The sequence below is a fragment of the Coenobita brevimanus genome, chromosome 79 (genome assembly GCF_032717465.1).
Source record: "Coenobita brevimanus isolate Jiangsu-jjx chromosome 79, ASM3271746v2, whole genome shotgun sequence".
NCBI classification, from domain to species: Eukaryota; Metazoa; Arthropoda; class Malacostraca; order Decapoda; family Coenobitidae; genus Coenobita; species Coenobita brevimanus.
The window spans coordinates 25,013,424-25,031,711 of NC_137032.1; the positions used below are offsets into that span (position 1 = coordinate 25,013,424).

Consider the following 18,288-nt stretch of genomic DNA (forward strand, 5'->3'; position numbering starts at 1 on the left):
AACTGTGAATCCTCTTTCAGCAAACTTAAAGCTATCCTATTAAGTCAACCAGTGGTCGCTACTCCAAATTTTGCTAAGCCTTTTAAGATGTCTGTTGATGCAAGTGATACAGGAGCTGGGGCTGTTTTGCTGCAAGAGGATGATCAGGGTATTGAACACCCTGTATCTTATTACAGTAAGAAGTTCACTCCACCTCAAAAGAACTACTCAACTATTGAGAAAGAGCTTTTGGCCTTGATTTTGAGTTTACAGCATTTTTCATTTTATTTGTGTTCTGGTTTTGACCCCATAGTCATTTATACCGATCATAACCCACTGAAATTCCTTAGTAAGTTTAAAGATAAAAATCAGAGATTGACAAGATGGAGTTTACTTCTTCAGGAGTATTCATTAGACATACAACATGTCAAGGGGAAAGAAAATGTTATTGCAGATTGCTTATCTAGACTTTAGACAGATTGTTTTAGAGTAATAAGAAATTTCCTTTGTAAATTTCTTTTTCTTTGGTGGGAGGTGTTACATAGCCTATGATTTCATCATCCTTTGTGTAATTTTAACGTACAGTGTGCTGCCTGTTTGATCACGAGCGTGTTCTACCTCACTCCCCCCTTCTACCGTTATAGTAGAGTAAGTCGTCCTTTCTGTTGTTCAGAGCAGGATTTTCAGCTCTTTGTCTCCATGGCTTCATTTGCGCGTCCTTCTTACAAGTTGTATCAAGCTCTGCTGGCCCCTATATAATGAGCTCAGTCTCTGCATCATTGCCACTTAGATCTGCTCCTCATTTTGTTCACATCTCTGTCCTCCCCTGTACAGTTATTAGTGTGAGTGCTCAGGAAGTCTCCAACCATCTAGCAGCTGTGTAATTTGAGTATAAGTGTTATTACATTTTGTTCTTGTACTGTATAGCATAAGGTGTTGATTCGTAGCCCTAGTAAAGTTTTTGTATTTCATATTGTTAGCCATTGTTCATAATAGTGTGTATCTGTAATAATTTATCTTGCATTAACTGAGCATTACCCAGTGTATTTTCAGTTTATCAGGGCTGACTTAGGTAAATTTACTCTTGCTAATTTCGTGTTAATAGAGGCTATTGCAGTTAACCATATATTTAACCTGTTTTTTGCCATTACATTATCCTTATGAGTCCTGAATGTTTTTTTGCCATTACATTATCCTTATGAGTCCTGAATGTTTTTTGTTAGTTTGAGCATTAAACTTTAACTTGTAATTTTACCTAGCTCTTTTGTTTTGAACCTAGAACTTTACGGGACAGTAGTGATTTTTAGTATTCTCACTTAAAGTGTACATTATCTTTCTCTGTTCCGTAACAATATATATACAGATGGAGTAAACATATTAAACTGGGGGTTAGAAGAGAGACATTTATCTAAGCGACCTTTAATCCATCTCGTACCCGCAACGTACAATGCACGTTGCAACTTTTTTTTGACGTTCTGTCCCCACAATGTACGATGAACGTTTTGCTATTGCAAGATCTGTCGTTTGCACATTTTTCAAATTTTGTGTGTGATTTTTAGTATGTATACACGGGACACCTTCCTCTACCCGATGCCAGGCGAGGAAATGCCTTACCCCGTGTGACCTCCCCCTCCCCCGCACGCCACTGTCTCGGCAACTCACTTGTTACCAGTGACCTGGCCAGTAAAGACATGTCGCACCACGGTAAGAATTTCCAGGCCAGAGTGATTCCCCAATCAATGACAATGTGGGGGACAAAGTTTATGTAGCATTAGAGGAAGAAACAGTCGAAAATGATGATCAGGTAATGTTGCCAAAAAAGGTGCAGTATGTTGATGTGTTTGGTGAGTGAAACAATTCTTATATCACCTATATTAATGTGTGAAAACCAAAATACTCTTGTGCTACATATAATTTCGTACCAAATACAAATACCAATTATGAGTGGTTTGGAATAGCTAACCCTAGAACACGTTCTCTCTGGAGCCAGACCCCATTGAAAACATAGCCAGGTGAGGGTATTGTTACGTGTAGTGGCATTTTAAACCTCAGATGAGCAATTTCTCTATGAATTATCGATATTTCTCATAAAAAGCGGAGGTTTGAGCCGAAAAAATAAAAAGGAAATTTGTCATTTTTTTTTTTAAACGCTAGGAAGAAGAAACCAAAGGCCATAAGCCCGCAATAACTGTTCCCTCCAAGAGAAAAACAAAATACAAGAGAGAGCCAAATTCAAGATCCGATCATTTCGAGGTGCCTGGACACACTGCGTTTGAAAGACTGGAGTTCGTAGGAAGCAGGAAATACTGACAGAGGGAAACAGTTCCAGAGTTGACCTGTTGTATAAATGAAGGACTGGGAATAACGGTTAACTCTTGCATTAGAGAGTTGGAAAGAAAAGGGATGAGAGTTTGCTACTAGACGGGTGCTACGCGCCCGTTGTAGAGGAGAAATGCAAGCAGACAGTTCAGAGGAGCAGTGACCATTGAAGCAGTGATAGAAAAGAGATAAAGCTGCAACAGTGAGGCAAAGAGACAGAGGTTAAAGGGAGCCAGTAAGAGAAGGAGAGTAATTAATGAGACGAAAAGCCTTTGACTCCACCCTATTGAGAAGAGCTGCATGTGGGGAACCTCCCTACACATGCGAGTTGTACTCTATACAGGGGCGGATAAAACCCGTGTATAGAGTCAACAATTGTGCAGAGATAAAGAAGGAATGGAGTCAGCTTAGCACACCCAATCTCTTGGAAGCAGATTTGACAAGAGATGTAATATGATCTTTCCAACATGTCCCGAGTGAATGAAACCCCAAGCATGTTCAAGTATGATGCAGGATTAAGCTGACTATTATTAAACATTAGTGGGTACACCTGCAGAAGATTTTGCTGGGTTGATAGATGTAAGAGCTGAGTCTTTGATGCATTAAAAACAACAAGATTATTTTTACCCCACTCAGAGATATGAGCCAAGTCAAATATTAGGTGTGCCATAGCCTCATCCCTTGTTTGTTGAAGTAACTGTTGAGGTGGACGTTGTGGGAACTGAATGGAAAGGTGAAGAGTGGAGTCATCAACGTACGAGTGGATAGCGTTAGATGTACAGCTTAGAAGGTCATTGATGAATAATAGGTAGAGAGTTGGTGATAGCACAGAGCCCTTAGGAACACCACTGTTGATAGATCTAGGAGAAGAACGATGACCGTCAACAACAGCGGCTATAGAACGACTAGAAAGGAAGCTAGAGATGAAGGCACAGATAGAAGGATAGAAACCGTAAGAGGTCACTTTGGAAATTAAAGATTTATGCCAGATACGATCGAAAGCCTTTGAGATGTCAAGTACGATGACAAAGCTTTCGCTAAAGTCCCGAAAGGAGGATGACCAGGTGTCTGAAAGGTAGGTGAGAAGATCGCCAGTGGAACGTCCCTGATGGAATCCATACTGATGATCAGAAAGAAGGTTGTGATAGGAAAGATGCCTTAAAATATTCCGATTAAGAATTGACAAACTTTTGAGATACAGGATGTTAAAGCAATTGGGCTATAATTAGAGGGTTGGGAATGGTCACCCTTCTTTGGGACTGGCTGAATGAGAGTAAACTTCCAGCAAGAAGGAAAGGTACAAGTTGACAGAGGAAGGCGAAAGAGTTTGCCTAGGCAGGTGTAAGCACAGAAGCACAGTTCTTGACAACAACAACAGGAAGGACTCCTTCAGGCCCATATGCCTTGTTAGTACTGAGGCCAGTGATGGCAGAAAATACATCAGCTGATGAAATTTTTATGTCAGCCATGAGGAAGTCAGAGGGGGGAAGTGATGGAGGAACAGCACAGGAATCATCTAGGGTGGAATTGGAGGAGAAAGTCTGAGCAAAGAGATCTGCCTTATCGGTAGAAGAAATTGCTACAGAACCATCAGAGTAGAAATGAGAAGGAAAGGATGATGATTTAAAGTTGTTAGAAAGGTTTTTGGCAAGGTGCCAGAAGGAGCGGGAAGCATTTGAGTTGGAGAGTTGAGAGCATTTAGTATGAATAAAATTATTCTTAACAGAGCGAAGAACAGGCTTTAGCACGAGTCTGGGCAGAAACATAAAAATGATGCGATTCAGGGGTGGGTTGGCTCCGGTACCTTTTACAGGCCCTCTCCTTGTTGTGGAAAGCATTAGAACAAATGTGATTAAACCAAGGCTTTCTTTCATTAGTCAAAGGATATGAGAGGAATTTATGCTTCCATGCCGGAGAGAATAACCTCCGAAATGCGCAAGGCAGACTCAGATGGCTCCTGGCCATGGAAGCAATAATCATTCTAGGGAAAATCAAAGAAGTACTGCCTGAGGGCCTCCCAACCTGCAGCTCCAAAGTGCCACAGACGACAGGCCGTGCTGGAGCGATAGGACAGGTTAAGATGATAAGGTTGTTGCTTGGAGGAGCCCAACGGAGAGAAAAGATTAACAGTGGAAGCAGGATTAGTTGTAAGGAAGAGGTCAGGTATGTTGGAGCTCTCTCCAAGGTGGTCAGGGATACGGGTAGGGTCCTGTACAAGCTGCTCTAGGTCATTAAGGATGTTGGAGCTCTCTCCAAGGTGGTCAGGGATACGGGTAGGGTCCTGTACAAGCTGCTCTAGGTCATTAAGGATAAAAAAAGATGTAGGCTTGTTCACCAGTGGGATCAGTGAAAGGACAGGAGAGCCAAAGGTGTTGGTGAACATTGAAATATCCTAGAATGGAGATTTCAGAGGAGGGAGAAATGCATAGAATGTGTTGCATCGTAGAAGTAAGATAGTCGAAGAATTTTTGATAGTCAGTAGAATTAGAGGTTAAGTAAACAGCGCAGATATAATTATTTAGTCAGAGAATTACAGGAAAGACAAAGCCAAAGTGTAGAGAATTCAGAAGAACCAAGTTCAGGAACACGAGAGCAAGATAAGTTGTTGCGTATATACTGTATACACAACAGCCACCTTTGGCTTTGAAATGAGTATAAAGGAAGTAGGAGGATACAGAGAAGGGTTTGCTGTCAGTTACCTCAGACAGCTGAGTCTCAGTTAGAAAAAGAAGGTGAGGTTTAGAGGAGGAGAGGTGGTGCTCAACACAGGAAAGTTAGAGGAAAGACCACGAATGTTGCAGAAATGAAGAAGGAGTGAGTCAGACAGTGGTGGGTGGGTGGGTTTTGTAATAAATTAGTCGGTGCAGGGCGGGTTAAAGGTTAGTACTATCACAGTTTATTACACTGGAGGGCAATCTATTCTATATTTTAACAACTCTGTTTGATATGAAATGCTTTGCTTCATGCGACTGGAATCGTTTGCAAATTATTTTATGTCCATTGCCTCATTAGTATAATTCCAGTGTTCAACTGTGAATTATTTATCGATAGCCATGTTATCATGTCCTTTGAATATTTCAAATACTTGCATTAAATCTCTTTGTGATCTGCATTTAGTTAGGGTAAAGAGATTCAGGGCTTTTAAACATTCCTCGCATGGTTCGTTTCTCAATCTGGGTATCATTTTGGCCACCCTTCGTTGTACTCTTTTAAGTTTCTCTATATCGCGTTTGTACTAAAGCGCCCAGAACTGGACTCAATACTCTAAGTGTGGGCGAACTAGAGAATTACATAAGGTGAGGATGATATTATCTGATTTATGTTCGAACTCCCTACCAATGAATCCTATTAATTCGTTTGCTTTCGTAACAGCCTGTGTACACTGTTTGCTTGGTTTAAGATAATTTGTTACTATAATCCATTTTTTTTTTCATGACTAACATTTTTTTAATATATTTTTTTTTATGTGTCCGACTCTGGGCATAGGCTTCACAGCCTGCTCCCAAGGCCCAGTAGTCCTGCATGCATACCATACACCTCCACCTGTCACCACTTCGGCACCAACACACACTGACCATATTGAATACATGCTAGGGCCGTTTCGTACAGGACTGATATATAGGGATTAGCAGGGTTACTTTTACATGTCGATGGGTCTTCTGGTAGACCAGTAAAGTTTGTTTCATGAATTTCAAATCCTTAAACTGTTCCCTGCCCCAGCGAGTATTCGAACCTGAATCCATTAGGACTGCAAGTCACCTCTCTACCCATTAAGCCACCTCATTCCCCTCCATGGTGTACCAGGCATTTCTATTTCTGTTTCCAATGTTTAGCACTTTGCATTGACTAATATTAAAGTCCATCTGCAGGGTTTAAGCCCAATTAAACAGTCGATCGAGGTCACTCTGTTTTGCCTGCCTCTGTGAAGATGTGTCTGCTCTGTTACCAATTTTTGCATCATCAGCAAATATGGTTATTTTACAAATTAAATCCTCATCTATATCATTTACCGGTATGTATATTAAAAACAGAATAGGACCCAATACTGAGCCCTGTGGCACACCACTAGTAACATCTTCCCAGTCTGATTCTTTACCATATATACGACTCTCTGTTTACGGTCTGTAAACCAATTACTGATCCAGCCAAGCACATTGCCTCTGAATCTACGCACTTTCAGTTTCTCAAGTAGCCTTTTATGAGGAACTTTATCAAATGCTTTTTGAAAATTGTGATATACATTGTCAACAGATCTGGTGTCATCATATATATTGAGTATATCTTAGAAGAAATCCGAGAGATTCGTAAGGCAAGAATGATTATTTTGAAACCAATGTTGTGAACCTTTGATGAGAAAATTTATTTCTAAGTGCTTAACAAACTTATCTCTGAGGATCGTTTCCAACAGCTTGCACACGACTGAAGATAAACTCATTGGTCGATAATTTTCTGGTTGCGGTTTATTATTATTATTATTTTTTTTAATATATTGGGGTTACATTTGCTTGTTTCCATTCATAAGGCACCTTACTGATTCTTAGTGATTTATGAAACAGCCCAGCTAATGACGTAGGTACTTCATCGCCTCCTTCGTTTAGAATGCACGGAGATATTTTATCTGGCCCTGGTGTGTTATTCACTTGAAGTTTACCAAAGGCAAGTTGTACATCACTCTCGACTGCAGTAATATCATTAATTATGTTTCCCTCTTCTAAGGTAACAGGAAAAGCTGTGGGAATGGAATCCGTAAATTCAACTGTAAATACGGATGCAAAGAAAGTGTTAAGAATTTTAGCCATATCTGCTTGATCGTCAGTATACTCTCCATTATCTGTGACTAGTGGACCAATTGCTGGTGATATTAACTTCTTGTTTCTAATATAGTTAAAAATTCGTTTGGGTTGATTTACTGATACATGCAATGCGAGTTTCAAGGTTTTTCTTATTTTGCTTTTTTAGTTTTTTTGCTTTTTGACGAAGAGCATCATATCAATTTTTATCATGTTGATTCTTTGTGGGAATACAGTTTTTTGGTGCAAGTTTTTAAGCCGATAGGCAATGCTTAATTTCCGCATTCCACCATTTGTGTTTATTATTTTTTGTAAGCTGTCGGTATTGCCTGGTATACATAATGTTACTGCTTTACTGGGAATATCTGTGAAATATTTCCATGCTTCATCAATCTACTGTTTGAACAATGGGATTCCAGTCACTAGAACCAATTATTTCCTTTAATTTTTGAAAATAATTATTTCCTTTATTTTTTTAACATCCGCTTTCCTGTAATGAGGCACTTTCTCGTAACTAGCCCTGACATTGTCGTTGCTGAAATTCACGTTGAATGTGACCATACATTGGTCACTAGTACCAAATTTCCCCTACATAACATTATATACCAAGTTTTCCGATGTGGTCAAAACCAGATCTAATATCCTAACTCCTAATGTTGGGAAGTCTACGATCTGATGCAATGAACTTTCTTGCAAGGTAGTGTACAGACGGTCCAACCCTGTGTGTGACAAGAGTTTCTCTCTGTTTGACAACTGGTAAATTTCAATCACCAAAGATTATAGTGTTATGGGTGCTACATATTTCAGCAATTTGGTTGTAAATTTTGCTATTTGTGTTATTGTTTTGTGCTGGCAGACGATAAATTAATCCAAGTACTGTTTTGCTACGGGATATATTTCTAAGGTGGAAATAAATACTGTCAACATTATGAACAGAGGGCTTAGGAATTCTGACTGGATGATGTCCTACTTTAATATATAACAGTACACTGCCCCCCACTCTATTATTTCCCTCACTACTGAAAATATTGTAACCTGGAAATTTGTACTCTGCCAAAAAGTCTTGATGTTCCGTGTTGAGCCATGATTCTGTTACGCCTATTGCATCATGATTTTCAGCACTAACCTAACCCCTAAACATTAAACTAATCAGAAACTGAATCAGAAAATTCAAACTACGCACACTAACAAGAAGAGCCTTAACCACTGCCACGCTAATTCTTATCAACCTAATTACCTTCCCTGAGTCATTGTTTTTGGTCTTTTTCGTTTAATATTAAGTTGATTTTTTGTCATCAAATCAAGTGTTTCTGAGCTCGAACTCTTCATTAACCTCGTCTTTTTTTTTTAATTTACGTTTCTTGGGTGGGTGTGAGAGCGGCAGCAAGTCGCCAGCACCGTGAGAGGTACATGAATGCGAATCCACCATTGCTGGACTACAAACGAGAACTGAATTACTAACTATGCTGTATTTGGCAACTGCAGTGTTGCAGGGCTTGGCAACAGCTCTGATGCCGTAGAGAGAGACTCAACGTTCCCAAGGAAACCACTGACATTTCCTCGTGCTTGAAATTATGACACAGAGACCCATCACCTCATATGAGGCGATCAGCATGGCCAGGGGTGGCCTGCATATTGCCTCACGTGAGGTGATGCGCGTGGCGGTGATTAATCGCCTTGCCTTCATTATTCTGTTTATGATTCATGCCATCTACATCAACTTGCCTATAGGCTTCGTATGATGAGTGATTTTTTTTCCAGAAAAAATGCACTGCATCATCCAATAAATGACCAGGATGAGTAGAACCAACCGCATTTAAGTGTGGACCATTATGTGTAAATAAAGCCCGCCGCTTATAAAAGTGATTCCAAGTGTCTACAAACTAATTACCCCCTTGTACGCAAAGCAACTTAATACGACGACGACAACGACAATGACGACGAAGATGACAACGACAATGAAGATGGCGATGATGGCGATGACGACAATGACAATGACGACAACGACGTCGATGTCAACGACAGCGAAGCTAATATCTTGCTATAAAATAAAGTCCTGGGGAGAAATTCCTGAAATGAGCATACTTTTAGTTTTCTCCTTGTAAAGCTGGAGCATCAATTTGAACTTGCCCAGCAGTTCCTCAGACCAGGTTCGTATTACATTATTGGTTCCTGCATGTACGATAACTAGCCTTTCAATAGTTATACCTTCCAAAACAGTGTCCATGGCCTTAGTTGCATCATCAAGTCTGGCACCTGGAATGCAGTATCATTTTCTTTTAGTTGGTGCTCTGCCACAGGACTCCACAAGCTCTCCACGGCTTCCCACCAGTCAAGCCTCATGAGTATCTTCGTCAGTGTTGGCCATTATCTAGATTTTATTGTAAGTGGTGACTGGTAAAATTTGTTGCGTCCTTATCACCCTCGCACCATTGTGCACTACCTGGAAATTATCCTGTTCAGATGGGGGTTGATTAGTTTCAGCGGCAGGAGGGGGGGGCAATGTCAGTGTTACCTTGGGCAACACCAGTCCTTGACTGAAGGGTGTTGCTCCCCTTCACGCTGCCCTCAACGTTGCCGGGAAATAACTCCAATGTATCAATTCTGCAAGTCGGACTATTAATTTCGTTAGTAGCTTCAGACAGCTTTTCTTCAAGATCTTGGAAGAATTTGCACATCCTGCAAACAAGTGTGGTCAATGAAAAAATATCAAGTGAAACTACCATAGCAGGCTGTGCATGTTAAGGTCCGAGCCATATTCATTTCTGCTGTTCCAAAGAAAGCAAAGTTAACGGAGTGCTGCCGAGTGAAAAATATGTTGTCACCTGGACTGAAGGTACCAAAAATTTGTTAATTCCCTGACTGCATGAGCATAGAAATACTAATACACCAGATGAAGCACTGAACATAAACAGGGAGAAAAAAAGAATTTATCTGTAACTAAGAAAAAAAGCATTACCATAGACAAAAATAATTACAAGTATGGCTCAATTAGTAGAGAGGTGGCCTGCAGTCCTAACGGACCCTAGTTCAAATCTCCGCTGGGGCAGGGAACGGTTTATGGATTTAAATTTTATAGAAAGTAGACTTTATTGATCTACCAGAAGACCTGCTGACATTTCGTTAAAACACACCCGCTAATTCCAATACACCAGTCCTGTATGTGACAGCCCTAGCATGTATTAAATATGAACGGTGGGTGTTAGCGCCAAAGTGGTGACATGTAGAAATGTATGAGGCCTACTGGGCCTTAGGGATAGGCCCTGAAGCCTTTACCCAGAGTCAGACACACACACACACACACACACACACACACACATATATAGGCACATGCCTTTCCTTGTATCCATCCAGCGACATCGAGAGTGGGGGCTACCTGCATGGGTAACAGCCAGACTCCCAAATGGTTCTACCCAGGCCCTGCACACTGGAGAGGCCACTCCAACTTCACAGTCACCAGCGGAGAAACAACACGGGAAGCAGCAGTTTACCGGTGATAAGCCACAGTTTGATTGACCAAGAGCTAGGCGCCAGGGGTTGCTTCCAACGGTGGGAGAGGCCATCATGCCTCACTGGACAGCTACCGCCCGCCTCAAGCTGGGCAGCCCCCAGTCAATAAGGTGCTGCCCCGTCACAGTTCGACTGCCCTGTAGGGTGCCAGGGCTAAGGTAAACACTGAAAATTGAACTGTAAAATATGCACCAGGCAGAAACAAAAGAAAAATAAAGAAACATGCTCTAAAGTTGGGCACTAGGAACGTCAGGACAATGACACCAGGACTGACGGATAATCTGGAAGAGGTGAGCGATGTATGGAAGACAGCAATCATCAACAGGGAGCTGTACAAACTGCAACTCGACATCGTTGCCCTGCAAGAGACCAGACTACTGGACTCAGGCTCTGTCAGGGAAAGGGATTACACCATTTTCTGGCAGGGCCAACCTTTGGAAGGATCCAGAGAAAGAGAAGTAGGCTTTGCAGTGAGGAATAGTCTACTATGATCTATCGTTCCACCTCAACATGGCTCTGACCGTATCTTGTCCCTGCAGCTACAAACACCTGCTGGTCCAGTCACTCTTATCAGTGCCTACACACCAACAATGGCATCCACACCCGAGGCAAAAGACCAGTTCTATGATGAATTAGATACAGCTATCAATACCATCCCTCAAGCTGAGCAAGTCTTCATCATGGGAGACTTTAATGCTAGGGTGGGAGCTGACCATGACTCATGGCCAGACAGCCTGGGACATTTTGGAGTGGGGAGAATGAATGAAAATGGACAACGGCTGCTTGAGCTTTGCAATTACCATAATGTGTGTATCACCAACACCCACTTTAACACCAAGCCACAGCACACGGTCTCATGGAGACACCCCTGCTCCAAACATTGGCACCAACTCGACCTTATGCTAACAAGGAGATCAAACCTGTCCAGTGTCAAGCTCACCCGCACGTACCATAGCGCTGATTGCGATATCGACCACTCCTTAGTCTGCAGCAAGGTAAAGTTGAGCACCAGGAAGATAAACCGCTCAAAAAGTGAAGGCCGGACACACATCGACACCACCAAGACGCGTGACCCAAACAAAGTGAGGGATTTCGTGCAAGCCTTAGAAGAGGCTTTTGCAGGCCAGGCCAGTGGCGACGCGTGCGAGAGATGGGTGAGCTACAGAGACACTGTCTACACCACTGCCATGACCACCTTTGGCAGAAAATGCAACAAGATGGCCGACTGGTTTGAGGCTCACTCAGATGACATGTTACCAGTCATCGAGGAGAAGCGGCATGCTCTTGCTGCTTACAAAAACAACCCAAGTAGGGAATACCTAGAGACCCTACAAACAACACGTAGCACTGTAGAACAAACTGCACGACAGTGCGCCAACAATTTCTGGACCCAGCTCTGCTCTCACATACAGAGTGCTGCAGACACCGGCAACATCAGGGGGATGTTCGATGGCATCATACAACCACTGGGGCCTCCAAAGAAGAAGACTGCCCCTCTAAAAACATCAACTGGGGAGATCATTCAAGACTGGGAGAAGCAGATGGACCAATGGGTTGAACATTATTCAGAACTGTATGCCAAAGAGAACAAGGTCAGTGAGGAAGCTCTGAATGCTGTTGAAATGCTGCCTGTGATGGAGGAGTTGGACAGCGAGCCAACCCGAGAGGAGCTGGATGAGTCACTAAAGGCACGTGCAGCTGTTAAGGCACCTGGGAAGGATGGCATACCTGCAGAGGTTCTGAAGTGCGGTGGAGAACAAAGTGACGAGCTGCACAAGATCATCTGCATGTGCTGGAGAGAGAGAGAGCTGTTCCACAGGACAGGCGTGATGCCAACATCGTCACTCTCTATAATAACAAAGGCGACAGGAGTGACGGTAACAACTATCACGGCATATCTCTGCTAAGCGTCCCTGGCAAGGTGTTTGCCAGGGTGGCACTGAAGAGGCTGCAGATGCTCGCCGAGAGAGTGTACCCAGAGTCGCAATGCGGCTTCAGGAGTGAAAGATCGACCATTGACATGGTGTTTTCCCTAAGACAGCTACAGGAGAAATGCCACGAGCAGCACCAACCACTCTTTGTTGCATTCATAGACCTGACAAAAGCTTTCGATCTTGTCAGTCGCGATGGCCTTTTCAAGATACTGGCCAAGATTGGTTGTCCACCAACTCTGCTCAGCTTTATAAAATTCTTTCATGATGAAATGAAAAGTACAGTAAATTTTGGTGGAACAACATCAGATCCCTTTGACATGCGCAGCGGCATGACACAAGGCTGTGTACTTGCCCCAACCCTCTTTGGAATCTTCTTTGCTGTCCTGCTGAAACATGCCTTTGGAACCTCTACCGAAGGCATCTACCTCCATAGTAGATCTGATGGAGGGCTCTTTAACCTCTCCAGGCTGAGCGTGAAAACAAAAGCAAGACTGACATGTCTGTGAGACCTTCTCTTCGCTGATGATGCTGCCATTACTGCACACTCGGCAGATGATTTCCAACAGCTCATCGACAGGTTCAGCTCGGCCTGTAGGGACTTCGGACTTACCATCAGCCTGAAGAAAACTCAAGTCATGGGGCAGGACGTGGATACCCCTCCTAACATCAAAATAGCCAATCAAGAACTTCAGGTTGTCCATGATTTTGTATATTTGGGTTCCACCATCTCTGACACCCTCTGATTAGACACAGAGATAAATAGATGTATTGGCGGGACATCCACTACCATGTCTGGTCTAACAAGGAGGGTGTGGACAAATAAAAAACTAACAGAACACACCAAGGTCCAGGTCTACATGGCCTGTGTGGTAAGCACACTGCTTTATGCTAGTGAGTCTTGGACCTTGCACTCCCACCAGGAATGACGGCTAAACAGCTTTCACATGCGCTGCCTCAGACGCATTCTCGGCATTACTTGGAAGGATAGGATAATGAACAACACTATCCTAGAAAGAGCAGGCATCCCCAGCATGTTCACCACCCTTAAACAGCAGGGAATGCGTTGGCTTGGACACATTGTCCGCATGAAAGATAGGCGAATACCCAAAGACCTTCTTTATGGCGAGCTTGTGCAAGGAAGGCACCTCTGAGGAAGACCTCAACTGTAATATAAGGATGTCTGCAAAAGAGACCTGAAAACCCTTAACATCAATACAATCACTTGGGAAGCCATCGCTACAGACAAAGTCTCTTGGAAGCAGGCGGTGAAGAACGGAACTACCTGCTTCAATGCATTAGTCAAGGAGCAGTCCGAAGTAAAGCGGCAGCAGAGGAGAGCTCGCAGGCAGACAAACCAGCCTGCCTCCGTATATATCTGCCCTTATTGCGGAAAGGACTGCCATGCCAATATTGGCCTGATCAGCCACACCAAACGTTGTTCTGAACATAACTCCTAGATGTGCAGCCCATAGTCTCCTGAGACTAAAGGTGCCTACCACTATATATATATATATATATATATATATATATATATATATATCATCATCATCGGCAGCAGCAGCCGTTTGAGTATCCACTGCAGGACTGGCTTATCCCGACCGAAATCGGGACGATACAGCCAATGTATCTCTACCTAGGCTGTCTGGTAGAGATTGTATGTAGGGTGAGAAGTGCTTGTAAGTGTAATTGTAGTGTTGGGGTGGCTTTGGATGTGTGTGTAGTCTGTGAACCAAGAGTAATTGGCCCGCGCAAGGAGACTGGGTGCAAGCATACTTTATAGTATGTGACACTGGTTCAACCACAGCACCCCTTGTGTCTGCCAATGCAGTAAGTGGCTGGGTGAACACTCCCAAAGTTTATTACCCTGGCGGGGTGCGAACCCTGGTTCACCCGTGTACGAAAAGCACACTCTACCACTGTACCATAGAAGCTCCATATATATATATATATATGTATATATATATATATATATATATATATATATATATATATATATATATATTTATATATATATAAAATAAACAGGGATAAAATAAATAAACAGGGAGTTACCTTGCAGCAATGGTGATTTAAATGTTGAGATGAAAATTATCAAGGAGAATCTACCTGCTAAGTATTCTAACTTACCCTGAGATGAGAGTGAGGGGAATTTAAAAAAATAATTGACCAAGTAACCCAAACAAAAGTAGGTTAGCGGTGGGAAAGTGCAAACTCTACTCTCTGAATAACAGTACACAAGGATATAAACTATTTTCACTGGTGAAAACACTGAACAAAACTAAGGGAACAGTACTCACTCAAGTACAATGCTGTGCACAGGGGAATTCTTCACACTAAATACACCAAATGTACTGTTGCAGAGTGCAATATATTTACATCCATGAACACATACACACAGAGCAATAGAAGCAGAGAGGTTGGAAGAGGGGGATCAGGCAAGGAAGGAAAGATGTAAAGCAACAGGTAGTAAAAGTGGAGGAAAAGGAGAGAAAAGGTGAAGCAGGAACCAAACAGAAAAAGCAGCAGGTACTGTAGACAGACAGAACTGCAAATAACCAGAGGAACTGTAGGCAGAAATAACAAGAAATGTACAGTAGCAGGTAGGCAGACAGTTGAACAACAGAGAGGCAGACAGAGGAACGGGGGACATGCAGAAGAACAGCTGGAAGGCAGGGCTTGGAACAGTAGGGAGGTACAGAAACAATAGACAGTCAGCAGAGCAGGTAAAGTCGAATGCATGTGGCGCTTTTACAAGTGATGGGGAGACGAAGGTGAGTGGTAGGGGAAGTTTATATACTAGGACGTAAAAGAAAATTTTCTCCTTCCCAAATTCCCTCATTTCTCTCTGCTACATACCCCCATATTTTTTTCTTCCCTCATTATCGTCCAATTTTTCCTCTTCTTTTCGTTTTTCTGCCATTACGTCAACGTTCTCAAGGTGCTAACCTCTTTCCCCACAACACACAAACATAAAATAAAAGAAATCATCATCATCATCATCATCATCATCACTGATAACCTTAGTCAACTGCAGTACAAAGGCCTCTCCCATCTTTTCCTTTCTAGCCTACTGGCTTGTAACCTATTCCATCTAACTCTAGCAAACCTCCGAATCTCATCTCGCCAACTCATTCTCAGTCTGCCTCATTCTCTCACTCCATCACTGGGCTGCCATTTAGGTATCTCGTTGTCCATTTGTTGTCTGTTCTACGAAAGTCGTGACATGCCCACACCCACTTATGCTTTTTGACTCATGGAATTATATCCTCAACTTTCGACTGTTCTCTTATCTAGAAAGCTCTCATTTTATATCTCCAAGTAAACCCTAACATAATCCTTTCCATTCCTCTTTGAGCCCTCCCATGTTTATGTTTCAAGGATTTTGTTAGGCTCCATGTTTCTAATCAATACAGTAAGCTAGAAGGACACACTGATTACAAAACCTTCTCTTTAGACATAATGGTAATTGCATATCCTACATGTAGTTCCTAGTTTGCCAAAAGCCCTCCATCCCATTCATATCCTTCGCTTGAATTAATTGTCATGGACCAGGTCTACCTGAAATAGTAGTAATAGTAGTTGTTCCCTAGGCAGTCTGGCCGAACAGCCCTGAGACCCTTAGGAAGGCCATGGCCGAGACCGGGCTTTCCCACAGAGCTCTCAAAGAGTGTGTGTTGTGTTGTTGGCATAGGTGATTGTGTGCAATGCAGTCTTCCATAATTTGCTTAATAGTATGGGGTGCTGTGTTACATCCTGGACAGGCATCAGCGACACAGTCATCCAGCCTCTTCCGGTTGCTTAAGAGGGCTGGATGGTGCCCACATCTCAGCCTGGCCGGGTGGACCCTGTCCTCACGAGGGAGATAGGATTCAGAAGGGTGGATGTCAGGAGGCCGTGCATGCAGCTGTGTGTTGTCTTAAAGTGACTGAATGGAGCGGCGAGTGATTTGAGTGTAGATATGCTTCTGGAAGCTGGTCTGATGTGGGCGAGGGGGGAGAGTGCTGGGTGTTGTTTTAGTGTTCCTTGGTGTGGGTGGATGTGCTGCCATGTAATGTAGTGGATTTTGTGGGTCTGCGAAGGCTGCAGCAAAAATCAGGGTACCTCTCATGTCTAGGTGATCCTTGACTTTGAGGACTTTGGTTTCTTGATGTAGGTGGTATGTGGGTATAGTAGGTGTGCAGCCTGTGATTATTTTTAGCGCCTTGTTCTGTATGGTCTGTAGAGTGTTGTAGTGTGTTTTGGTGAGGTTAAGTGCCCAGGCAGGGCTTGCATAATTCATCACTGAACGTTTATATTGTTTGTATACTGTGGTGGTGGTTTCTTTATTGTGTCCGAATGTTGTATTGGCAAGTGACCTCAAGGCACTGAGTCTTGGTGTTATTTCATTTTTAATGTTTGTGATGTGATGTTTAAATGACATTGATGTATTGTATGTTACACCAAGGATTTTGTGTGTGTGTGTGTGTGTGTGTGTGTGTGTGTGTGTGTGTGTTCTTACCTAATTTTTCTTACCTAATTGTATCTTTACAGGAATGAGTCAAGCTCGTACTGTCCCGTGTCTTAACCCGCCCCGTCCCGACGACGTATGGGTACGTCACCACGATTTGCATTTGCCAGTCCTGGCGACGTACCAGTACGTCGTGCAATTGCAACGTGCATAATTTCGACAATTTTCAAATTTCGCGCTTGATTTGCGGTACGTACCCTCGCCTGACCTTCCCCTACCTGCCACCAGGCGGGGACACTCGGCGACCCCGCGCGACCCGCGCTAGCCCGCCACTCGTCCACTCACCTGGTAGCCACGGTCCTGCTCAGACATGGCTAAGAGAGGTCTCTCAGAGAGCGAAATTCAAGTCGCCCTGGACACCTTTACCGGCGACAGTGATTCCCCACTGGATGACGAGGAGATGAACAAAGATTATGTGCAGCCAGAGGAGGAAGAAACCACCAGCAGTGACGAGGAAGTTCCGTCACCCAGGAAGCGGCAGTACGTGACTTACCGTGCTGCTAGAGAGGGGCAGGAGGCAAAGAAGGCACGTGGTATATCATATCCCTATCCCCAGCGTGCCTTGGAAGCCGAATTCGAGGTCGAGGACGAGGACGAGGACGAGGACGGAGACGTGGGACGTGCTGCCACGTGGTATGGGCGGGAGGTGATTATGCATCGTGGCCCAGAGCGCACACCACGTCGTCTAAGCAGGTATGGGCCTAGCATTCTGTTTGGGGCGGTAGGAAGTGAAGTGGAGGGAGTGGGGAGTGAAATTGACATTCCTGGGATTAGGGAAAGTGAGAGTGAGGTGGGTGAGTCATTGCTCTCCCTACGCAGTGTGAGGCGGCAGAGTGGATCACGTGGGCCAGTGCGGGTGCGTTCCTTATCACGTGGGGTTGTGAGGGAGGGGGAAGGTGGGGAGGAACCACTCCAAAGCACGTCTTATGCTCCCCAATATCCCCTAACACGTGGTCGAGCAAGGTTGCGTGAGAGAGCACGTGGTGTGGTAATGGAGGGGGAAGGTGGGGAGGAACCACTCCCCAGCACGTCTTCTGCTCCCCAATATCAAACTATTTCATCCCCACAGCCCCCTAATGTTCCTCAAGGCCGTAAGGGTAAGGGAAAGGGAAAGGGTAAAGGCAGAGGGAAGAGGAGTGACAGTGGGGAAGCCCTCCGTACTCCTTCTCCCCAACCTCCCCAACCAGGATCTCCTCCCCACCCAGACGAAGGCGGTGATGGGGACGAGGGATTTGTGTCGTGGGATTGG

General features: G+C 43.7%; 1 protein-coding gene across 1 annotated transcript; it reads left to right on the forward strand.

Annotated features, from left to right (window-relative positions):
- Window positions 1-10,855: 10,855 nt before the first annotated feature.
- On the forward strand, window positions 10,856-12,505 carry LOC145409062 (uncharacterized). Its single transcript, XM_080279614.1, has 2 exons — window positions 10,856-10,990; window positions 11,138-12,505. The coding sequence occupies exons 1-2, from the start codon at window positions 10,856-10,858 to the stop codon at window positions 12,503-12,505; spliced, it is 1,503 nt and encodes a 500-aa protein (XP_080135740.1).
- Window positions 12,506-18,288: the final 5,783 nt, after the last annotated feature.

Coding starts and splice junctions, on each gene's coding strand:
- LOC145409062 (XM_080279614.1), top strand. CDS start 10,856: ATGACACCAGGACTGACGGATAATCTGGAAGAGGTGAGCGATGTATGG. Junction 10,991..11,137: donor GACTACTGGACTCAGGCTCT/GTCAGGGAAAGG, acceptor TTGTCCCTGCAG/CTACAAACACCTGCTGGTCC.